The 26,616-nt window shown below is 34.0% G+C and overlaps 1 protein-coding gene across 4 annotated transcripts in view; it reads right to left on the reverse strand.

The window, feature by feature from the left end:
- LOC123557435 (uncharacterized) overlaps positions 1-26,616 on the reverse strand; it is a 173,443-nt gene that overhangs the window by 84,100 nt on the left and 62,727 nt on the right. The window contains exon 1 of one of the 4 annotated variants that reach the window (XM_045348882.2): positions 10,921-12,015. The exons of 2 other annotated variants lie outside the window; for them this stretch is intronic. In XM_045348882.2, coding sequence (XP_045204817.2) covers positions 10,921-11,381 — 461 coding nt within the window. In that variant the 5' untranslated portion in view covers positions 11,382-12,015. Of the gene's footprint in view, positions 1-10,916; positions 12,016-26,616 lie in introns of those variants that run through there. One more of the 4 variants, XM_053543771.1, reaches the window with a different exon arrangement.

Raw genomic sequence — 26,616 nt, forward strand, 5'->3', positions numbered from 1 at the left:
TTAGTTTTGGAGATAGTAGCATGCATGTAAAACTTTAACCAGAATTTTCTAAGTCCAAAAGGGGGCATAATTTTCTCAAAATACATGTCAGAGTTATGGGACTTGACCCAGTGAGGTTGGTAATTGATCTAGAAAAAGAAAAAATAAGTTTCAAATCTCTATGCCTTTTAGAAATAGCTGTATGTACTTGCACGCAAAACTTTAACCAGAATTTTCTAAGTCCAAAAGTGGGCATAATTTGGCCAAAATGAAGGTCAGAGTTATGGGACTTGCTGCTATCAGGTAGTTTTATAACCCCGAAGACACATGTGAAGTTTCAATTCAATATCTGCATTAGTTTTGGAGATAGTAACTTGCATGTAAAACTTTAACCAAAATTGTCTAAGTCCAAAAGGGGGCATAATTTGCTCAAAATACATGTCAGAGTTATGGGACTTGACCCAGTGAGGTTGGTAATTGACCTAGAAAAAGAAAAAATAAGTTTCAAAGCTATATGCCTTTAATTGATGGCTGTATGTACTTGCATGCAAAAACTTAACCAAGGTGTGACGCCGACGCCGACGCCGACGCCAGGGTGAGTAGAATAGCTAGACTATTCTTCGAATAGTCGAGCTAAAAACGAAAATCAGTTACCCATTTTTTCAGGTCGTTATTTTATCAACGACACATCTGTGAGGTAAAATGATAACGATCTGATACACGTTTATCCAAAATTCTTCGGTAACAAGTTACAAAAAGACTTTTTCACACAAATAATATCAACTACTTCGTCTCGAACTATTATGATTCGACAAGAAACACAACTGCTGTTATTACGTGATATTGAACCATAAAATCAGGTAACAGCAATGCTCGTTTTAACGTATAAAATATTCATATATAAGTAAAGGTCGTTGGTTCGATCCCCAGCCGCGTCATACCAAAAACGTGAAAAATGGTACCAGTAGCTCCCTTGCTTGGCGTTCAGCATTAAAAGGAAAACTGGCTCCTCATCTCTCATACCTCGTGGCAATGGATTCCATCAGGATTGAGGTGTCAAAAGTGATTAATATAAGTTGTAGAACTTGCTTCACAATCTAAACTAAATTAGTATAAACTAAAATATTTCTGCTAGTATCGTTATTGAAACTGTAAATCGTTCAAACATTTGTAACATTTGACAGAACGTTACTTGTTAAACACTACATCACGTAACAAATTGTAATAAGTTAGTTTTTTTCTACTCAAAATCGTATTTATTTAGAACTTACTTTACCAATTAAAGTGTTTTGGGTATCATGCATACCTGCACGTGACAACTTGAACAACCAAACCTGACTTGCCTCAGATACCGTCCCAGTAATAAATATACTGTATTATTACGTAGACTTAAACATAACTAACGTCAATACGTAAAAACAACGTGTTTACGTTCAGTGCTATTTGAAGGATTTACCTAGAAAATGATCTACCAGTCATTTTGCTGTGTTTTTAATGGTGACAGTGAAGTAAAAACATGGCTAAATGTACTGTCTGACAATCATGACAAAGCAAAACTTGCTTACTGAAAGTGACTTGGATTAGGTTTAATGTTATTTTTAAAAGACACATGCTTTTTAAACGTGTACTTTCAAGAGAGAAAGAGAGAGAGAGAGAGAGAGAGAGAGATAGAGAGAGAGAGAGAGAGAGAGCCAAAAGTGCGTATGTTGCATTGTGCACGTTCAAATATCAATTATTCAACGACTTTGACATTTTCTTTAAATGATCATCATACAATTTGCCAGCCATGGGAAGTTTCGAACATTGAAGCTGTCACGTAATCCGTACCTTTAATCTTCGTCGCAGTTGATAACATTGAAAATGTTGCACTTATTTAGTCATTTTGCTATATTTAACAGAATACACTTTGAACAGTTTAAATACTAGAATAAAAATATTGATAGTGATATATTTATAAAAGTTTAATCATTTAAAGAAATGTCTCTGACAAGACACCAAGTGAATTATTTATAACAGGCAATAAGATAATACTACTACGTAAAAATGGACTGGTAACAGACAATATGATTTTATTCTTTATTAAAGTTTGCGGAAGCGGAATGTGGCCTTAACGGCAACATGACATTAAGACAACATTCCGATGTCCTTTTTAACCCTCCCTCAAAGTCTTATTCTGACATGTACATTACAAAAACTCACATTTACGAGCGTAATGCAATTCGGTGCATTTTGATTAGTAGTAAACAAACAACGCCAAAATAATTATCTCATTCATTCAAAATATTCACCACCATGTGATATATATAATTTCAATCTATAATCCAATTTTTAAAGGCGTTTTCATAATCTTTTCTAGGTATACTGTGCAGACACTGGAAAATAGCTAAACCGAGATTTTCACGTGTTTTATATTTTCTTCCAGCAAGGTATCTTTTTGAGTCTTGGAAACAGCAAAAATCACAATGAACAAGGTCGGGCGAATACGGAGGGTCGGGAAGCTCAACAATCCTTTCCTGTTTCAGAAAGTCGCGTACAATGGCCGCCTTGTGTGAAAACGTATTGTCTTGCAATTGCCTGACACCACGCAAACCCGTTGCTGGTCGGCGTTTGTTAAAGCGTTTCTTCCATTTGTGAAGGACTTTGCCTTTGTAAAACTTTTCCGTTCAGTATAGCAATTTGAATGGCAGGGCCTTGATTTGTAAAGAAAATGGCATACATGATCTTTCTGAGCGTCAGAAAGATCATGGTACGTTTGCATGGTACGTTTTGAGCTGGATCTTTCGCATGGGCTCATTAAAATGAATCCACGTCTCATCGCTGAATTTGAAAAAAGATCGGCTGTCGCATTTGGGGAACAGTTTCGACATCTTTTGGCCATTTTTACAAGGCCAAATGTCTGGTAAGAAGATGGGATAACCGTCTCGATAGCCTAGTGGTAGAGCGTCCGCTTCGAATGCGGGAGGTCATGGGTTCGATCCCCGGCCGCGTCATATCAAAGACGTAAAAAACGTTACTAGTAGCTCCCTTGCTTGGAACTCAGCATTAAAAGGGAAACTGGCTTCTTCTCTCATACCCTCGTGGCGATGGATTCCATCAGGAATGAGGTGTCGAGAGTGATTAACGTAAGTTGCAGAACTTCCTTCGCAATCGACCTAAAATAAATTATGTATAAACTAAGATGGGATATCCGTCTTGCACTTATCTTCGTATTTTTACTTGTACGAGCAGCTCTTAATGAGATGACAGCGCATCGAGATATTTGCCTGATTGTAAATCTTGCATCAGTAATTACAATTTCTTTGACTTTTTCCATAATTTTTGATGATGTTGCATTTTTGACTACGTGCATGTGGTGCATCTTCGAATGAAATTTCACTATTTTTTAATTTCTTACACCATCGTGTAAGCTGTAATGACTCTCTAGTTGAAATATATATTATTAATGCTTCAACATGCTTGTAGGATTTTAAATGAATCTTAGGAATAATCTTAAATTTTAGCTGTTTTTTTTATAACTATAAGATATTATAGCCAAAACAAAAAAATGTATACACATAGTGATTAATGGGCTAAATATTATATAAAATATTTGTAGACTGTAATAGAATTTTAAGTATTGATTTATATAGTCTCTTATAATTCCTATGAAGGAGTGGCTTTGTGATATGTAAATGGTTTTTATTGTATATTGTATTGTACACAACGATGAGACTTTAATAAAATATGAGTCGAGTTGAGTATGAATAAGACATTTCATTATCTCTATAAACAGAATATATTTCATGAAATATGTTCTTTGCCCCTATACCAAGAATACAACGGTTTTGTATATAGGACCGTATCTGGTCAGTGACCTTTCCCCATCCATTTTAGCATTAGTGTACACGAATCAAGCTATTGCCACGGCTAGACTGAACATTTTTAAACATGTGTGGTTTCAGTCGAAAGCTTACACAAACCTCTGTTCGATACAGTTAATTATTTTGTGAAAATCGTCGGTACATGGCAAATACCCACAACATCTACAACACCACTGCAAGGCCTTTTACACTAATGTTAAAATTTTAGTTATTTGTGCTAGTCCTCACTTAATTTATATCATAAATTAGTCTAAATCTACCGTTAGAGAAAAAACAAACAAAGGCAATATCATGATAAAATGAACGGTTCTGAAAACTAGTAATACATCAGACCAAAATCTAGGATGCCAGCTGCACGCCTTGAGTCAATTTTAAAGAAATTTTATCAAGTGAGAGTTTTATATCTCTGTAAATTTACATGTTATTTGCGATTTATTTCAGTTTCCTCAATTAATTGCTAAAATGCACGAGAAATTTCTTGTTCCCCAAACAGCCGCCCCTTAGCCGACTGGCAACACAAGATCATTTCCACCTGAATATACAAAATTAGCTTTAAACATTCCTAAAGCTCCGCCAGCAGCTTCGGACACAAATTTGGATGTTATGCTCTTCTACTCTTCTATATTCATACTGTTGCTGGCATAAGTGTTGGTTACATACATCTTCATCTTCATGAGGTTTCATGAAAAGTCTCCATAAGATCGAAACGTACGGACAAAAACATACAATATCCCTCCACTTTCAAATGGTGTTCATACTATACTTCGCTACAGTTTAAATAACAAACCGTGCTGCTGTCATGAATATATTATTACTGTGTAAGTTTGGTGATGTGTTTCTTTTAGAAACGAATGTGCCTTGGCGAATTAAAAAAAAAAAAACAACTTGCGAGTTTAAAGGAAGAGATATTATACGGAAGTGTTTTTATTGGCGGCAGCGATACATAAAAAATTTCTGAATGAATTATTACAGTAAGGAGTAAACCAGACAATGTGATTATTATTTTTCATTTTCGCAGTCTTTTTGTTTATAAAATTTCAAGAAACAAATTAATCGTATTTCTGTCTCTTTACATCCTCCTTTAAGTAACATTAATCGTAGAATTAAGAAACAGTGTTTGCGAATTTATTTCCTCTCAAGACATTCGGTGCATACATTAACATAACGCGCATTTCTTTTAATCAGTCAAGTCAAGCTTTTTCTTTCCTATCTAACATATCTATGCAGTGAGGTTCTGTATACGAATAACCTCTGCTACCAACATATCCAAACAGAAACACCTCCTGTGATAGTAAGTATTGTTAACTGACGTACGGTACATTTCTTAATCAAACATGCGCTTCAACAGGAAGAAAATCAAACTATATCGCCGTGATATATCCCTATAAATATCAAATGAATGAATGAAAATGTGTCACACTAAGCCTCAGATATGCAGGATTCTAATAAAGTTTGATTTGTTTTGTCAGTTAAACAAAGAAGAAAGTCTAGCAATTTGAACGCGCGGACCAGTGAGAGAAAATAATGAAGACAAATGGCCACAAGGCGTCCAGTTCATCTGTCTGGACGAATGAAGTCCAGCATAATTTGTATAATCAGGAGCAGGTTAGAATAAAAAAAAGAAAATAAACAAGCTCGTCTGATTTAAACCAAGGCTCATGTTTAAAAATAAATACATGAGCTGCGAAATTACTTACTTTACTGAGTACAAGCTTTGACAAATACATCAACAAAAGATTTTTTTTCATGCCAAAAACACATTTAGTTACAACTATATTTAATTATTTGAGATCATTTTTCTCCCTTTATAATAGAACTGTTATTCATACGTATACTATAAATGAGAAGAAAGTAATAAAATAGGATTAAACTAAACATTAAATAAATATTTGACACCAGTATTCCTGACTGAACAGTACGAACTGTATGACGCAACTGGATATATATCATTATTACGTTAGTATTAATCTTTAAAATTTATTCACTTGTAAAAATACATATTATACATCATATCTGAAATATTTGTTGTTTTTGCAAAAAAACAAGAGCTGTCGGAGGACAGCAACGCTTGACTATTCAACAGCCTTGTCGATTGAATGAATACGAAGTCGAAAAAGGGGCATAATTTAGTAAAAATGCAAAATAGGGTTATGGAACCTGCAAAGTGCTTATCAGCTCATGACAGTGGACAAGTGTGTGAAGTTTCAATCCATTCCCATTAGTGGGTACTGAGATACCAGCTTACATATAAGAATTTAACCCAAAACTCCTAAGTTGAAAAAGTTGAGTTATTGACCCTTTGCACCGCATGTCATATCACATGACAGTGAACAAGTGTGTGAAGTTTCAATCCTTTCCCATTAGTGGATATCGAGATACCAGCTTACATACAAAAACTTAACCAAAAATGTCTATGTTGAAAAAGGGGCATAATTTTGTAAAACAAGCAAATTAAAATTATGGGACCTGCTTTGTGCATGTCAGATCATGACAGTGAACAAGCGTGTTAAGTTTTAATCCATTCCAATTAGTGAGTACTGAGATACCAGCTTACATACAAAACCTTAATCAAAAAATTCTAAGTCGAAAAGGGGCATAATTTTGTAAAAAGCAAAATAGAGTTATGGAATCTGTGCAATGTAAGTCAGTTTATCACAGTAAATAAGTGTTTGAAGTTTCAATCCATCCCCACAAGTGGTTACTGAGATACCAGCTTTCATACAAAACCTTAACCAAAAATTTCTAAGTCAAAAAGGGACATAATTTTGTAAAAAAGCAAAACAGAGTTATGGAACCTGTGCAATGTAAGTCAGTTTATCACAGTGAATAAGTGTGTGAAGTTTCAATCCATTCCCACAAGTGGTTGCTGAGGTACCAGCTTACATACAAAAACTTAACCAAATCGGGACGTGGACGCGGACGCCGACGCATGGGCGAGTCCAATAGCTCTACTATTCTATGAATAGTCGAGCTAAAAATCATGTTATGCTATGTTTGAGACAAAAGGTGAAGTGTTCTCTACTAAATTTAGGGATTATCACAGATCTTACATCGAATCTTGTACATGAAAATATTACCATTTCACTATTTTCAAAAATTCATTATACATATTCAAATGAGTGTATTCTTTCATTTCAGCAATCATTTAAAGTCAGACAGGAAAATTATACCACTGTTATTTTTTAGTCATCAGTTATATGTTAATATTATTTCACGACATTTGAGAACATAAATCTTGTAAGCTCTATTTCAGACATGGTGATATATTATATAATTAATTCAATAAAAGCTTTCTGTTTCGGTAACAGATAACAGTAACGATACAGTTTAACCCAACCAGTAGTAACCAGACACCATATCAACATTACGATGAACGAAAAATACTCTAGATGACTTGCGCTTTAAAAGCGCAAAATGTCTCCCAATATTACAGCACTGCTGATGAAGTTTACCAGTAATTCCAATAAAAGTTCACATGAAAGACTTCTCTAGATATTAGAATTCACCAAAAATGTTATTTAAATATTAACACTTAATTAAAAACTCAATGAGTCCTATTTACCCCGATTTCCCAGTACTATTCTTTATCCTCATGATAACATTGAAATATAGTAGCCTGACATTTTAGATGATCAGTAAACAAGTGACGTCCAATGCGTTTACAAATGGCTAATTATAATCGGGACATAAAAAGGAGTCTTGTATCTCTCGCATTTAAAGCACTGGGAAACTGTGAATTTCTTGGTACTTTTTAATGGACTCGCGTATTTTCATGTTACAATTAGTACGAGATATGGTCGACAATACAGGTTTTCTTCTCATAAATATAATTTTACTTTTTTGTCTTTTTACATGGACAATTAAAAGTGTAAACCTACTCAGATTACATCATAATTATTTTAAAAAGGTATTCCTTAACAACTACTTATTTAAGGCCATAATATGATATCCCTTCCATCAGTGAAAATGTGTCGTCAAGTCATCATCCATATTTACCGTCCGAGAGAAACTTAATACTGTATGAAAGGCAATGGTGACTATCAATTTCTGCTGAAAACAAGTTAACTTTCCTTCTCTATTTTATACACTGAAAAAAAAAATACACATAGTTCTTCTCGCCAAATCTATCTTTATTTCAGTAAATGTAAACGTTTTATGTAAATAACAGCAATTTTTACTAGAAAGAACATTTATTAGGCAGTTTATTCAAAAGAGATTGTAACACATGAACTAATGAGATATGGCTGATTCACCGTCTACAGTTAGGCGCTATCGTCCTTTTATGCACACATGGACCATATTATGAAAACTCACTTATCATACGATAAATAATATTCATTAATACTAGAACGATTATACTTATTAGACCTTCCTGATTAATATTAGCAATTCTTGAATACGTCATAAAGTAATAATCATTGTTTCGCAATTGATTAAGACATAGAACAAAAATGCATTAGAACAGAAAAAATGCATACTAACAGTTTGAGGTAAATAGTGGTTTGTTTATCTATTATACATTTTTATACGGGCCATATTATACATTCTTTTTATAAAGATGATCAATTTGAAAAAGGCATACACGTTCAGTGAAAACGCCAGAAAATATATGTCTGAATGTAAGTTATAGAATACATGGAATAATGATGGAATAACGGTTTTTGTGCATTCAGTTCTCAAGACATTTACAATTTATATTGTACTTTTGTTGCATATTTACTTAAAAATGTGTAAGTATTTCGTTTGATTTCATTTAAGGTCACTATAGGTGGTGAAAATTGAATGCATTCGAAATTTTGTTAACAACGGCCATTATATTTGTACTACTTTCAAATGATATATAAGGCATTTTAGATGTTTATAATGTAGAAATAACAGAAAGGCATGGTCTCAGGTAGCAAAGGAAGTGTAAAGATGATAAGGATACACCATTCTTGTTTACTGTCATATACATTCTGCAAACATTCCAGGTTTACTTAATATCTTGACCGCACTGAAAACTCTTAAACATTAATTTCTTTGAGACAAATCATATCATAATTCAAATCATTGGCAAACTGCATCATATTCTATTCCTTTTTTGTCATATCATGTTCTCAATTGTTACAGCTGTTTTACAGCACATTTTGACCCAGAGATGCATTTGAAATTAATAAGATTGATTACAGATAATGCACCGACAGGTTAAATTTCTCAATTGATTATAATTTTGCTAGATGATAGATAGGGAATGTATCACGACAAACCAATTGTCAGTGACATCAATTAATACACTAACACGTTCTTACAGAGTGAATTTATTAACGACATAATTTTAATGTATAGATGCACACATGTAATGACAAACTAACGCATTGAAAAAAGAACTTTAGGTTACTGAAGACAAAGACATTACAGCTGATGTTGATGTATTATGTAGAATGTGGCTTCTATATTTGAAAAAAAAATCTGTTCTCTAACCAGGAAAGCGAATTCAGACCATTTAAAATGAATATCAATCTGTGGTGGTCGTATCCGGAGCATGACTGGCAATCAATTTTGTTACATTTCAAATGTGTAAATGCAGTGTATCTGTATAAATTAAAACTTTGAAAGTTTAATGTAGCTTATCTGTTTCACCCAGAAGCAAACGAGAGTAAGTCATGTAAATACCAGTCATTATGTGTACAAATGTTTGTAATAGCTGCTTCTTTAGCAATATCCACAGGAAAGATAACTCTTGCAAACCCTTGATTCAGGGTCAACAAAAGCTGAAATGCTCACAACTGTATTTCAAACGTTGCGTACTGTATGATTTTTAAGTCATAAAAGGGTACAGATTATAAACTATACGCTATTTTTCCAAAGTAAGATTTAATTTTTTATTGAATGGCTTCTTAATCTCTCTATAAATAGGGAAATATTCCTTTTTATCCTACCATTACGCGCATTTATCAGACCAATATCTGCTTGCTGTGTAAATTTGGGGTTTATTCAGTCAATAGAGGTTTATACGGTCAGTACAGCTGTCGGACTACTTTTTCAAGAATATGTACTGTATGCAGTCTAAAATGGGTCAAGAGTTCGAAGCTTAAACAGTTTATCGTTTTATGAGAATAGCCACGATAAAAAAAAATCAAAAATTATTTTACTCTATCCTAGTAAACCTCAATACGGAATGGTACGGTGATGGTTTTTAAAGTCTGAGTGAATCGACCTTGACTTTGTGTATTGTGGGCCTTTTTATATTTCTTGTAAGAAATTTAGACATATAACCAGTTTTAAGCAGTCGTTTATTGTGTTTCTTAAACCTTAACCATTCATGGTGGATGGAAATTCATCTTGCATGTAAATGGAGTAAATTTAAGGTAGAGACTGCGGGCATTTGAATTCACCTCAAGCGTGGTTTTCGGCTGTATTTTGTCCGAGTCAAAACCACTTTGCTTGTTTTGTACACCAATGTCCTGTTAGCACCTATAATTTAAGACACACATAAGGCAAAGCATGAGGTAAGGAATAATGTTTCATTATAAAGAATCGTGTGCAGCTGAATCAAGCAAGGGCGTAGGAATTTACAAATGAGTAAATATCTGTGTCGAAAAACATTTTTAAACAAATAAATGCTATACACAGATTTTATTGACTGCATGATGAATTGAATATTTGGTTACTGTCTTTCTTAACTTAAGTTTATCCCCTCGTCTCCGAAAAGTTTATCCCCCTCGGGAAGCCTCAAGGTGGATCTTGGCGGATAGACTTAGGTTAAGAAAGACAGTATATAATCTAATATTCTCTATGTAATAGTTAAAATAAACCAAATGAATATAGCAGAAAAATGCATTTAGCTGGGTACACTTTTGCACAAAAAATAACCTGAAAAAAGGTTAAAATATAAAGGAGTTTATGTAGCTTAACAGTCGTTAATGAAAATATAAGATATCATATAAGATAGTAAACCGCCCTTAAAATGTTCTATCAGTGCCATCAAAAAATAAAATTTGAAACCAAAAAGAATATGAAAAAGCTGACATTTAGACCACACGCAAAATACCACGTTATAACAAACACCAATAACTAACATACTTAAAAAATATTTACCTACCCTTCGTTTTCCACTGACTCCGAACCATTTCCAAGTAATTCACTACTTTGTATAAATTTAACATCGTCTAACTCCATATTGGCTAACGGTTTAGATGACACATTCCTTATATCCAAATATGTTTTGTCTTTACGTAACATTGCTTCACTATGACCAGTCACGTCTTCAGCCACGTAACACATTTTCGTGCGCGGAATGTTTGAGGCATTTCGAAAGTTATGTTTTATGTCAAGATCTTCTCCAATTTGTTGTTCATTTTGTAACAACACTATTTCTGTTTCTTTCATTTCATTTATACTGCTAAAACGTTGCAAATCGCGTCCTGTTTTCACGTTCGATGTGTACATATGTCTTTGAATTTTGGCTATGTCATCTTCTACTTGCATGGCACCAAGTTCTTGACCGGAATGCATAGTATCTTCTTCCTGAAGAGTTTTCACATCTTTCACCGTCAAAAGCATAGCTTGATCTGAATATTTATTTATCTTCTTCCTGAAGAGTTTTCACATCTTTCACCATCAAAAGCATAGCTTGATCTGAATATCTATTTCATTATTAGATACTTAATATAGCCAAGGGGTAAGTGATGTCATTAAAAGCACAATTAGTTATTGTCAAATTTCTCTTTACTGTAGACAGATGAAGAAATGTTGGTGATAAGCCTTTTTCACTAATATTTTATTCATTCTTCCTTATTTACGACTGAACAAAACGACATGATATTTCCTTATATTTCTAAATGTAAATGCGATTATTGACCATAATGTACATGTTTGTGTACATGTTTGTGTGAAAAATTAAACATAACAAATAATAAAGTTTTAAGAAATAACAGTTTCATTAACTCATTATAAAAATCCTTTAAAATATTTCTCTACCTAATCAAACAACATTTTAATATTCCACATGCCTACATATTCATTTGTTAAGTAAACTATAAAGTAAAAATGATACAACGCTAAAACACTTTCTATTTAAACATATGTCTGAAATTATTTATGCATCCTCCTAGAACTGCATTATTATCTCTATTTAAAACTGTACATTATAACTTTCTCCGTGCTGAACAGCCTGCAGACAAAAATCAAAACTCTCTAACGTATTACGCAACTCTACATTTATATTCCGTTAATGTCAATGTCAAAGTAAAGTCGTACCTACAGGAAGAGGGTAAAAACTTAACATTGCTATCATCTATTTAATTGTAATAGCTACTGAAATTAAACTTGTTAAAATTTCAGTGTTATATAAAGGCATTGAAGTACGACAGAATAAATCTTATCTTATTACATACGATGCATGCATAGACTACACAAATCAAATTTGTTTCACTTATTCATAAAATGAAATTAGTCGGTCAAGATAATATTATTTTAATAGAAAAATCGGTTTATATTTAGATAATTTTGGGATATAAACGATCAAATCTTGAAAATACCCGACAATAATCACGTATTCTTTATACCAGTGTAAGACAAAGTAACATATATTGACCTTCTATTAGACGAGCAGTAGATAACGAAAACCAGTCACCTATTTTCTTTCTCGTCATGAAATAATCAATTACACGACTTTGGGGTAGACATTATCATTTGATAATAATTCTAGATGCACGTGTGTATCCGCGTGGCCGCTAGTTAAAATAAATACATTTTAGACCAATGGTATTTATTGTTTCAGTATTGTTCAGTTATCATTCATTTAGGAACCAAGCTGCTGTTATGACACAATATCAAGCCACTCTGAGCAAGAAAATAATGTATATTGCAGATATTAATGTGCAACATTACTTATTGAATGACTTGCCGGCCAATTTTCAAAACTATTGCCCGAGGTCAGAAGGGTCGGGGGCCAACATTTTTGACTATTGACATACACACCACTCAGCAAGTGTTTTGTTACATGAAATCACAAATAAAATTCATAATTTGTTTTCTTTATTTATTTACCCAAGCACATCAAAATTTAGTGCTGAACATTAGCACAAAGTATTGATAAGGAGTAATGTAATAAATCTCTGTTAGTGGCATTAAAATATCTCTCAACGAAACAGTCATCTTCCTTATAATCTGACCTAGGGCGACTCGTTATAGAGTGTACCACGACAACTGGTAATCAAGGTAATATGCTAGTGTTGACTACATTAGATCGTATAAAGTTTTGAACCAGTTTCACTACATAAGGACCTAGAATACCTTGCAACCTGGGCAGATTATGATTAACTGAACCGCAGAAATTAACAGTACTTTGTCCAATTTAAAGTTTTACCTGCTAAAACCTTGTCTTTGTTTGTCTTTGTCCCTTGATGTAAAACTTCATCTTGGCGTGAAGTACATGACCTACAAAGGTATTTTGTATTGAAAGAAGGACAACGTGGATATTTAACACTTTTTGTCTTAATCCGTGTTGCCTTATCCACAGATATCTGCGTTTTTAATAGTTTTATTATTGTATCAAATAGTTTGTAATATAAGGTAAAAGCGTCAGTGCAATTTTCTCTATGATCTAAATGGAATATGAGGGACAATTTATTAACAGAATATTAATCAGTTAACATCGTACCCAACTGTATCTTAAAGCTTTAGATGTCTTCTATCTTTAAAGATATAAAACAATTTTAATTTTTGTCTTTCTTCAGATAGCTGCAAAAGATTAGATTAAAGTTTTAAAGTAAGTATCATTTTTATATCCGAACCGACATCAGTGCTTAAAATGCCTGAAACAGTACTTCTCATCTGACTTTTATATTGAAATCCATGTGTGCTTGCATATATGATTCAACGGAACCATTTTTAAATACAGTAAAAAAGCTGAAACCTTAAATTGGTCAGTGTCAAAGCCTTTAAATTTTGAAGATAGACCGATAGATCGCTGGGTTCGTTTCCATGGTAATATGAATTTTCTTCACAATAATACTATTTTTTTCTGAAATAAGGACTTTTAGGATGGTAATTTGGATATGAACGAAGAAAGGAAAATAGTTACTACAAGTAATGCTGCCCACTTTATTTGAAATATGCCAGTCTATGTTCCCAATAAAATCAGTCATCAAGAATCTTTTTCATACATTTCGCATTGTACCTAAAGCTGCAATATTATGGTCATTTTTAAAAACGGAAGAAACATTATAGTAAATAATGGATGTTAACATGTTTTTCAAATAAAAAGGTGCTCAAAAATTAATTTTGAGAGGTTACTAACACACAGCGTCCTAACGTATGTGACGTCATTTTACCGCAATAATGTTCCCATTATTTCAGCAGAGTTCATTGTCCAGAATGATGAATATACAAACACATCTGGTATGTCGTAAATGTTGTTGGAAATTCTCAATATCTGCTTCCGGTTGGAAATGAGCATACATTCAAATCTTAGAGTATGTTACGTCAATAAGGTGGGTATTTCGGTTTACAGTGAGTCATAATAATGTGAACTTGACATCTAAGACAATCTTAACGTGACTTGCCGCAGACAACTACAGTAATGTGAATATGGTTTGAACATGTTTGAATGTTGTTTAACAAACGCGTTTGCCTTTTAAACATGCATTTTCTAAAAACCGAACTGTGCGTATGCTGAACTGTGCACGTTCAAATATTGAACATTTAAAGAGTTTGACATTTTCTTAAAATTATCATTAAATCATTCGCCAGCCCTGGGAAGATTCGAATATTAAAGCTGGCACGTAATCCGTACCTTCAGGCTTCTCTGCAGTTGAAAATATTTAAATGTTGCAATTATTTAGTCAGTTTACTATAATATCAAAATACAATACAATTTAAGGTTCGTGATATTCCTAGGGTACCATCGTACAGAAAATTCAACAGACAATATAGCCAATATTTTAGCATTGTAACTTATACTGAGCATAGGTAACGACCACAAAGCGGGTTTTGTTGTAATTTCAGCTTGTTTTGAAAATGCATCTTTTTACCATCAATGCTCTTTAAAGGTAAATATAGGCATCTGTGAAATTGGCACTAGGTAGCAATAGTTGATTAGCACCTACTTTTAATCCCTGGTATCAATCGACGGGTCTGTAACCAGTCTGTCAAATGACAAGAATCTTGACAACTGACTTTCATGTTCCGACGAGAAATCGATAACTATCATAAATCGATCAGTTTTACTTGACAATGTATGGAACACTTCCCTGCGTATTGATCCCAGCTTTGTACTGCGTATATCGTGGTCGGGTACCAGAATTGGATTTGAATCATAGGAAGTGATGATCAGGTTTGAAAAAGTCGTAAGCGTATTAATTTTGGTACCCGGTTTATGACACGCTATACAAAGCGGGGGGATGGGGGAGGGTACAGCGCAAAGAAGTGTTCCCAAAGTCAATTTCACATATGGCCATCTTTACCTTTAAAGAGAATTGACTGTAATAAAGTGTATTTTCAAAACATTCTGAAATTGAAACAAAATCCGTTTTATGATCATTACCTATGCTCAGTATGTGTCACAATGCTAAAAATATCGGCAAACAGTTGGCAAGGGCGGAGGGCGGGGGGGGGGGGGGGAGTGGAGGTCCTGACCCCGACTGTTCGTGGAAAATTACATGACAAGACGCACAGTAAAAAGAAAGAGGTGCAGTTTAAAAATCAATACTTAACACCTCGCTAATCTGACTTTTGTTGCCTTTCATATTAACAACGGTACTACTTTTCTACTACTAAAACATTTCTAGTCAGGATCAAATAAATGTAAAGCATTCGTATTCTGCCTCGTGAAATGTCTGACATATTTTTAGTTTTGGTTTTCCCTTCATTTCATTGTTTCATTTGATCTAGTGTCCCATACTTTTGAAAGAATATATCTCTGAAACACTTAAAACGTCTACTAACGTCGCGTCGTAGCACTCGCTTTCCATGCGTAACGGTCCAATAAAATGCACGTATCTCGTATGACGACGTGACTTATGTAAACAGTAGTATCTGGAATGTTCCGCCATATAAATATGATGTCGTAGTCACCTGAGTTCATGGGGATGGTAAATACTTGTGCTTAGTATATTTTTTGTTGCGAAAACATAAGAATTGTTTAAATATATAGAAAGGTGTTGCGGAAATCGCTACTTGTTGTTATTTATTTTTATCAAAAAATGTGTAAGCTTCTACTAAAAAAATCTGATATCTTTCTGTAGATAATTTCTATACCTTGAATATTGCAAAATATAAATGATAACATGAATATAAGTACCAAGACTAAGATGTAAAATATGAAAACAGCTGCCAATAATTATAATTATCATATATGATCTGTTACTTTTCTGTATACATGTGCCAACATTTATTATCAAAATGTTCAGTTTTTACATATATTAGATCATTGAAATCAAATGTTAATGGCCTGCCAATTATGCATGGCTAGGTATCAGTTAAAGTTTGTCGGCAGTCCTGACCAGTCTCTACAGTCAGGGATTTTCAAATAAAAGCCAGAATAATACTAGTAAGTACAAAATAAAGACGTACGCATACATAAACAGCTGATAGCTTAGACAGCTTATACTAGTAATCCTTTATATGATCGCAAAAGTACAAACAATTTAAGAAGTTATGCGAAGCATACACATAGGTTTAGTTAAATAGAGCATAAAAGACCTTACATATCGCGATCTGTAGAGATATTAATGTAAGCAAAACTTTTACATAAGTTGAAAAGGTTTCGTTGATTTCTGTTCTTTGTTTTGCTACATAAAAGTAACGAGGGTTGCGCGATTGCCTGCTTTTTCATAGTGAACTATTTATCAGATTTAAGCGTTTTCTCTGAATCATTCAAAATACATGATCTTTTAGCTTTGCAGTTTTACTTCCAATATTCGAATTGATATACATCTGATTCGTACCAGAGATCGGCAAAACTAATTTTAGATAGAGAAAATAATACATCTTGAGATCACTTTCCCGAAGTAAAGTGTTGGATTATTTTTCATCTGATGTCTAGAACGTCTGGTTATCTCTGCACTATTCACACTTATAATGATTATATGCCTTAATAAATTAATATGCCTCTTAATTGAGACACTTAAACTACTTAAACTACCAAACCGTGATTAGTATTTCTGATGGTAAATTGGTCTTGGAGATAATTATAATGGAAAACGTACATGTACTGATACTAAATTATTAATAAAGTATTTTACATACATATATTTCGATCATTGGACTAGAAATTGGTTCTGGAATAAATAGCAACATGTTTTAATAATAACTGCAGGATTAATATGATGATGCACTACATTTACATATCACTTGCCATGAAACTTACCTATAATGTGCAACAAATGTATATGCCTATCTTTTTCTTGTTGAAATTATGATTATCAAATTACAAAGTTTTACATTCTACACCTGCGTAATTTGCAAAAACTGATGCGGTTGACCGCAATGTGCATGATGTAAGAAGCTAGAAATCTGAGTAGTGGTGAGAACAAGATCATGGCCAATATTTAATGGATTTATCTTTAAATATATATCATAACCTCTAAATTACCTGATCACATGTTAAAACACGATAACACCTGCGCGTGCCAGACTGTGCAATCTATCGCTGAGATCACTATGTGCAATTTATCGCTGAGATCACCATGTGCAATCTATCGCTGAGATCACCATGTGCAATCTATCGCTGAGATCACCATGTGCAAAATCATGGTTACATTGTTAAATCCTTGCCATTAAAGGTTTTGAGGGAAGCACGTCTTACTGGAGTTCTCAAACCTTAGTCGTTTTCTCCACTGATCAACATAATAATTGTTATCACCACTATGGTATGCTAAATGTGTCTGGAAGTATAGTTCAAAGTGTTCTTTTAGCCCTTTGTCCAATAAACAGAACTTCAATCATTTTGTTTAAAGATACTGTAAATGAAATTGAATGGCCAGATGATAGTTTAAAAAGCCATCATCAAATAAACAAGGTATATATGTATCGATTTCTAAGTTTAACGCCGTTTTTTGGCAAATTATAGAGACAGATAGTGCCTTTATAACGTATACAAAGAAAGGAATAATTCATTACGGTTTTGTTTGCAACCTCATTTTACAGAGATCGGTTACACCTTGTCTATAAGATAAAAATTACATCAATAAAACAATGATATGATTTTAATGATATATGAAAATGCCGAAAGGGTCACGCATGTAACACAATAAGCACTGCAGTGAGTAAAAGGTGTCAGTTTCAATCCACTATACTATATGCCAACCTATGTATATAGTTTACATTGCTAAAAGTATTTCGTTTTGCTATATTCAGACAACATTACGACAGCCATACAGTAAGTATACGGTTCATATTTAATATATTTATTTATCATTACATCTAGTTTCTTATATATTTATGTTTTGTTTTGACCTTGAACTAGTACACACTTTGTGATTGACCTTTGACCTAAATGTATCTCGATCTGACATAGTTCAAATATACGTTCTCAACATGTTAAACATATGTGTAAAGACATCCAAATACCATTCAAGTGTGCTATCGCCCTTTTCACCCTGCTTTCACTGTACGACCTCCACAGTCCACACTGAATCAACATGACCAAAAGTTGTGCTATGCATATCATCTTGTAATACATTTGAGTCAAGTCATAAAATCCTCGAACGAAGAAAGGACTTCAGATATTATTTTGCTGCTTTGAGCTTGAACCGACATACTAGCAGTAACGTTTTCTCCTTGCTAAAATGTGGGAAACATCTCTGCAAAACTTAGCTTTTTTTATTCAAGGGATACGGATCCGACTCGATGGACGTCATAACAACGACGTCAAAACGTATGCAACAGCATGGCGTAATTTATTTAGGAAAAAATACTTAAAAATCATTTGATCCTATTTCCAAGACTGTTTAATTATAATTACCTGATGACCCCAAGTAATATGATGTCACTTGACTGTGACCTTGACCTACTGACCTACTTTCTTGTTTTTTAAGATACATCCTTGAAATTTTGATGACATATACAGTTTTGCACATCAATCGTAAAACTGAATTTCATTAACCATGAATATGACCTACTGACCTTCCTAATATTTTATCATCAGTTTAACATTTGAATCATGTAACTCATATTACTCAGGTGAGCGATCCAGGGCCATCATGACCCTCTTGTTTGTTCTTGTGCAGTTTTTTTTTTTCAAAATTATATGTTTTATAACAACAAAAAATGGCGCACTCGTATTAACCAACAAATAATACAAGTAATACACGAAAGTCAATAAAGAGAGATACAGACGTTTGAATGTCTAACTCAATTTACAGAAGTCAAGATTTATGACGATTAGTTTAATTATAAAAACGTCTATATGCAAACATGCTGTACAGATACGCAGGTATATAATTTCTTTTGCAATTGATTCATGAGTTAGAAGCGTCTTTGAACCCGCTGTGTAACAAGATACAAAACCATATCATTGATGAAAAGATATAACTTCGTGTGAAAATATTTGAGTGTATTTACACTCTTGAGATATCAATTATTATTATATTATGTGAAACGAAAATAATGCAAAAGAAAGCAAATATACTGATAAAATGAATTATATTTAGATACGTTACCCACGACAATAGATAATTCATAAGCAGGTTATTTTATTTTGGTATATTATTACTGAGTAAGTTTGATGAAGTGATTCTTGGATACACGCACATGTATGAGTTATGGTGGTAATTTTAAAGTTAACTTGCGCGCTGAAAGAAATAGTTACTCGCCAAGGGCCTTTGAAATTATTGGTTTTGAAAAAAAAAACCTGCAATATTGTTTCTTTTTTTTACCGGCGGTAGCGAGACATTGAAGAATTTCTAAACGAATCATTACAGTATAAATAAGCAAAAAAGCATGCAGCAAAAACGAGAGTAAACTAGACAATGTGAATATTATTTTCAATTAAAAAAGGCAATTCACAAGTAAAACAGGCTTTGTTTATAAAACATCAGGACATCTTTATCTTTGTCTAACACTACAGGTTTATCACATAACGCATTTACTCTTTATGTAACATGCTTCTTTAGGATTAATCAGCCTTCCACATTAATTGAGTGTTCAAGTCTCAGGGCATTTGGTACATAAATTGATATAACGTGCATTAATCTTAATCAGTCGAGTTAGATGTGGGTTTTCGGCCATATCTGATAATTTCATAATTTCATACAGAAACGTTCGATATACACAGTAAAACATATGTTATCTACAGAGAAGACACCGCTCTACAAAGGCAGCTATTGTCAATTTGTACATTAATAAAAGAACAACCTTTTACAACAAACACATGTAATTCTTTCCTGTGATGTTTGTTCAGAGGGTTAATTGCATAACAAAACGGATAGTTTCCTCGGCTGTAATATCTATGTATGATAGTCTACACATATTAAAATTTGATATAGGAGAATTAAAATAAAATATTTAAGATTGCACAACTTCTATTGAGGCAACCGTAACCAATGTAGATATACTAGGTCTACCTTTTTAATTGTTTTATAATGCCCCGCAACTGGCCTGCACTGCTTTACCATCTGTGGTCATATGCAGTTGTTCATCCTATTTTTAATGATCAGGATTTATCTACAGTTGTATAGAATCTGGGTATCTGGATGTATCTACAGAGATATATGAACAATATCGCTCACCTGGTTAAATGGTTGCTATGAAGATTTGCATTTAAGCTTGACCCCGGGGTCATGATTTGAACAAACTTGGTAGAGATCCACTACGCAATGCTACACACCAAATATCTAAGCTCTAGGCCTTCTGGTTTATTTTTAGAAAGTTTTTGAAGATTTTCCGATGTACAATTAAGTTACCGCTGGGGCGGGGTCAATTTTCCCCCGGGGGTCATGATTTGAACAAAGTTTGTAGAAGTCTACTAGGCAATGCTACATATCAAATATCTAAGATCTAGGCATTCTGGTTTATTTTGAGCAAATTTATGAAGATTTCCCTATGTACAATCAAGTAACCCCTGGGGCTGGGTCAATTTGACCAGGGAGGTGGGGGGGGGGGGGGGGGTCAAGATTTGAACAAATTTTGTAGAGGTCCACTAGGCAATGCTACATGTCAGATATCTAAGCTCTAGGCCTTCTGGTTTATTTTTAGAAAATTTTGAAGATTTTTCAATGTACAATCAAGTAACCTCATGGGGCGGAGTCAATTTTACTCCGGGGGTCATGATTTGAACAAATTTTGTAGAAGTCTATTAGGCAATGCTACATGTCAAATATCTAAGATCTATGCCTTCTGGTTTATTTTTAGAATTTTTTTGAAGATTTTCCTATGTGAAATCAATTGCCCCTGGGGCGGGATTTTGAAATCAGGCATTATCTGCAGATCAGTAGAACTGGGACATCAGTTTTTATCTACAGATCTTTAAATCGGGACACCAGGAATTATCAGCATATGTGTATTACTGGGACGTGTACTGGTTTACCATATGTGGTCATATGTAGCTGTTCATCATAGGATTTGCCTACAGATTTATAAAAAGGGGTATCAGTATTATCTACAGATGTGTAGAATCTGGTCATCAGGGTATAAAAGGGGCATCAGGATTTATGTACAGATGTGTAGAATCTGGGCATCAGGACCTATCTACAGATAATAACATTTGGGCACCAGATGCAGAGAATCTGGACATCAGCCTTTATCTGCAGATATGGATATCAGGATGTAGAATTGGGGAATCAGGATTTGTCTGTAGTCAAACGTAGATATGGGCAAGAAAAGATGTAGTAGCACAAAATGTTGTTCTGTCCAAAGTACTAAACTAAAATGTGCTCGTTTATTTCACATCTGGATTACTACAATGGCATACTTTTATGGTGTAGCTAACGGTGATGTGCGTAAGATGCAACATATTCAAAACATATGAATTTTGAATGTCGTAATGTTGTTCCATACAACAAGTGCAAAACATTCAATAATAGAAGTTTCTGTACTATTGGTCCAAAACTGTGGAATGAACTGCCGTTAGCATTAGGCAAAAGTGAATCACTTGATACATACAAACAAAATCTTAAGACACTGTATTTTAGAGCCTTCATGGCATTGTTTTAAACGCTTTTGATAATTGTTTTAAATGCGATAACAGCAGCTATTAGTTTTTTTGTAAGTTTTTACATTTCATCAAGGCTAATTAAATTAAATGTACAACGCCATTGAATAATTACGTCATTGTATAAAAAACAGGCGTTTTATCAAATTAATTCAGTTTTTCAGTTTAGTTCACGTTTCTTTCATTTGTTGGTTTTTAGATTTTCACTGTTACATACTTTACGCACGTACTAATGTAATTGAAAATGTTGTCTTAACAGGCAGTAGAAAATATAAATAAATAAATAAATAAATGGGATTAGCAACTAGAGATAATTACTGGTCTAAAGATGCAAATAAAGTTCATCATTAAGTTATACAATATCAGATGTTGATTCATTGTTGGTTCAAATAAAGTAACACTAAAGTCTCTGAGAATATGAATTGTTTTTGTCATAAACATTTCACCTTATTTACTTCCGAGTATATTAATCAAGGCATCCCTAATACCATACACATGCAGCCGTGTTTTAATAATCATGAATAAAGTAAACATGCTGATAAACAGAAGATAGAATTTCTGATATTCTGAAATAAGATCTAAGATTTTTCAAAGATAAGATATTTCAAATAGGTACAACTCATCTTGAATACAATTACTCATGCTAGTTACAACAGAAAAGTTAAGAGTCATTAATGAAAAATTTTAAGCTTTAATGGGAAACACATCAAACTATACCGCCGTGGTAAATCCCTAAAGATACTGAGCGAACTACACTGCCGTGGTAAATCTCTACAGATATCAAGTGAACTATATCGATGTTGTAAATTCCTGTAGATATCACCCGAACTATACTCCGAGGTAATTCCCTGTAGATATCAAGCGAAATATATCACCGTGGTTAATCCCTATGGATATCAAGCGAACTATAACGCCGTGATAAATCCTTATGGATATCAAGCGAACTATAACGCCGTGATAATTTCATATGGTTATCAAGCGAACTATATCACCGTGGTTAATCCCTATGGATATCAAGCGAAATATATCCCCGTGGTTAATTCCTTTGGATATCAAGTGAACTATAACGCCGTGATAAATCCATATGGATATCAAAATATAGCATATAAAGATTAAAACAGTAAAGAAATAAACTGCAAAAAAAACATAACATTTATCTATAGTATTGTATCAATATGTTTTTGCATAATCAAGAGGTTTTTTATACTTTACATCAGAGTTTTGAAAATAATAGTTATAATAATATTTTATCGTTTTTAAATTACCTTTTTCGCGCATTTCATATTCATAAGAATCTAAATAATTAAGCGAATGAATCATGCATGTACATATCAAATTAAAAACAAGAATGAACACAAGAAATACCATGAATACTCGAGTTTCCAGGCCGCAAACTGTTTTGGTATGTAAAGGTAATGGTCCCATTTCTTTTGTCTAGAGACATACATTGTAACTTATTCTTGCGATATCACTTTTGATCCTCACAAAATATGGGCTTCATTAGAATTTTCTTATTTTGTACCATGTTTAGTGAAAAATCAACAAAAACATAAACAACGTAAAGTAACGACCTCTCTGGCGAGAATCTGATTGTTCATGTGCAATAATATCGTACATATATAACTATTGCGTACACTTGTAAATTCAAACAAGAGGCCATAATTACCATAGGTCGCTCACCTGGCATTCACAGGTGGATGGAATAATTTTGAACAAGAAATAATGTTTGAAACTATTTCAAAATCGATCCAGCGGTTTCATTTTCAAACATTCCCCCCACCCCCGTCCCCTTGCGGACATGTTTTAACGACAATATGATTTGAGGTATTTAGTACAGTATCACCTAAGGAACTTTGTGGTCAAAACAATTTTGAAATCGGGCTGGCGGTTTGGGAGGAGGAGATTTTCATTTTGTTCCATATAGTTATATTGGGAAAAATAGCGCCGCCCCCTGACAGTCATGTTATTTAATGAAATAGAATAATTGGAAGGAAACTAGTTGACGGTCACCCAAGCTCTAAACCTATCTGGCAATTGTGCAATCTTTATAAGTTTTCCATATTGTCATACACGGAAAACCAGTCCCTTAAACTGGTTGCAAAGTTTTAACGAAACAAAATGATCCGAGATAAATTGATAGGAGGTTACTCCAAGGAACATTTCTGTGAATTTATTAAAAAATGAGCCAGCTGTTTCTGAGAAGCAGAACTTTAAGGTTTTCCTTTTTGTTGCCATAAATTCCTCAAGGATAGTGTAGATTTGAAGGAATCTGAAAGGGGACCACCTTGTGAAGTTTGGAAGAATTAGCATTGTGGGAGATGTTCTTTAAAGAAGTTATGGACAGATGGCGGATACATGGACGGCGGACTCAGGTGAGCTGAAAAGTGTTTTAATTCATTTAAGGTCGAAAGAAAAATCATGTTTAACAAGAGCTGTCTCCGTAGGATGACACATGCCCCCGATGGCACTTTGAATGAATAGTTATGGCCGATGTTAGAGTTTAGGACCTTTGACCTACGGAGCTGGGTCTTGCGCGCGACACATCGTCTTACTGTGTCACACATTCATGCATAGTTATTTTAAAATCCATGCATGAATGACAAAGATATGGACCAGACATGCCCATCAATGCACTATCATGAAAAATGATCTTTAACGTCTAAGTGTGACCTTGACCTTTGAGCTACGGACCTGGGTCTTGCGTGTGACATGTTGTCTTACTGTGGTACAAATTCATGCCAAGTTATTTGAAAATCCATCCATCGATGACAAAGATATGGACCGGACACGCCCATCAATGCACTATCCTTTAACGTCTAAGTGTGACCTTGACCTTTAAGCTACGGACCTGGGTCTTGCGCACTGCACGTCGTCTTACTGTGGTACACATTCATGCCAAGTTATTTTAAAATCCATGCATGAATGACAAAGATATGGACCGGACATGCCCATCAATGCACTATCATGAAAAATGATCTTTAACGTCTAAGTGTGACCTTGACCTTTGAGCTACGGACCTGGGTCTTGCGTGTGACATGTTGTCTTACTGTGGTACAAATTCATGCCAAGTTATTTGAAAATCCATCCATCGATGACAAAGATATGGACCGGACACGCCCATCAATGCACTATCCTTTAACGTCTAAGTGTGACCTTGACCTTTAAGCTACGGACCTGGGTCTTGCGCACTGCACGTCGTCTTACTGTGGTACACATTCATGCCAAGTTATTTTAAAATCCATGCATGAATGACAAAGATATGGACCGGACATGCCCATCAATGCACTATCATGAAAAATGATCTTTAACGTCTAAGTGTGACCTTGACCTTTAAGCTACGGACCTGGGTCTTGCGCACTGCACGTCGTCTTACTGTGGTACACATTCATGCCAAGTTATTTGAAAATCCATCCATCGATGACAAAGATATGGACCGGACACGCCCATCAATGCACTATCCTTTAACGTCTAAGTGTGACCTTGACCTTTGAGCTACGGACCTGGGTCTTGCGCACTGCACGTCGTCTTACTGTGGTACACATTCATGCCAAGTTATTTGAAAATCCATCCATCGATGACAAAGATATGGACCGGACACGAAAATTGCGGACAGACCGACAGACCGACAGACTAACAGACCGACAGACCGACAGACAGACAGACGGTTCAAAAACTATATGCCTCCCTTCAGGGGCATAAAAATTATGTTCTCAAGTTATCAAATAAATGTAAATGTTATTTGACGACATATTAGGACATAGATCATGGTGTACTATATTTCAGACATAGTGAAATTTTATATGATTAATTCAATAAAACCTCTTTGTTCTGGTAACAGGTAACACTATCGAGACATTTAAATCTACCTGACAGCAACCAGATACTATAAGAAAAGAAGGATAAACTACTAGTTTTTATATGAAAGATACTAAAGATGACTTGAAAGTGCAAAATGATACCGATGTTTTCCCATAAACAGCAATACATTTTTATGTTCACAAAGAAACTACATACCTTTGATGAAGGTAAAAACTTTAGAAAAGAATACTCAAAATGACTTTTTCATAAATGCGTCAAACAGAGCGAAGGAATCAAAGGCTATGAACAGTTATTTACTTTTTTATGAGTAAAGAACAAAACAAGCATAAGCGGTCAACATGTAAAGTTGTTAGTTGGGTTCTAGAAACTTTGACTGATCGGCTATCGTTATCCATCCAGGCCCTGTCCCCCTTTGAAATTCAATGTATCTATCGTAAGACTTTTGATATACGTCTACAGTACATTAATAAGTCAACATTCATTTAATATAAGAATGACAGCATAAAATCTAGATTTTAATGTTGCCGTTTGAAATGCAATGAATATTTCTGGTATGCATTGTATACTGATGGGCAATGTTATTTAAATAATACAGATTGTGATTAAAACTAACTGATATATATCAAGGTAAATACTTAAACTGTGCGTGGCCTAAAGTTAAAAGGACAGAACCGTTTTTCCTTGACAGTTTTATTTTAAATATAGTACTACATATGGTCCGGAAAGGAGGTGTCCGGGAACGGAAGGTACACAGACAAACGGACGGAGATGTATGATTATCTAATATAACACTGATGAAACTGTTCATAAACTGTAAACGTTATT

The sequence above is a fragment of the Mercenaria mercenaria genome, chromosome 5, assembly GCF_021730395.1.
Source record: "Mercenaria mercenaria strain notata chromosome 5, MADL_Memer_1, whole genome shotgun sequence".
In the NCBI taxonomy this organism is placed as follows: domain Eukaryota; kingdom Metazoa; phylum Mollusca; class Bivalvia; order Venerida; family Veneridae; genus Mercenaria; species Mercenaria mercenaria.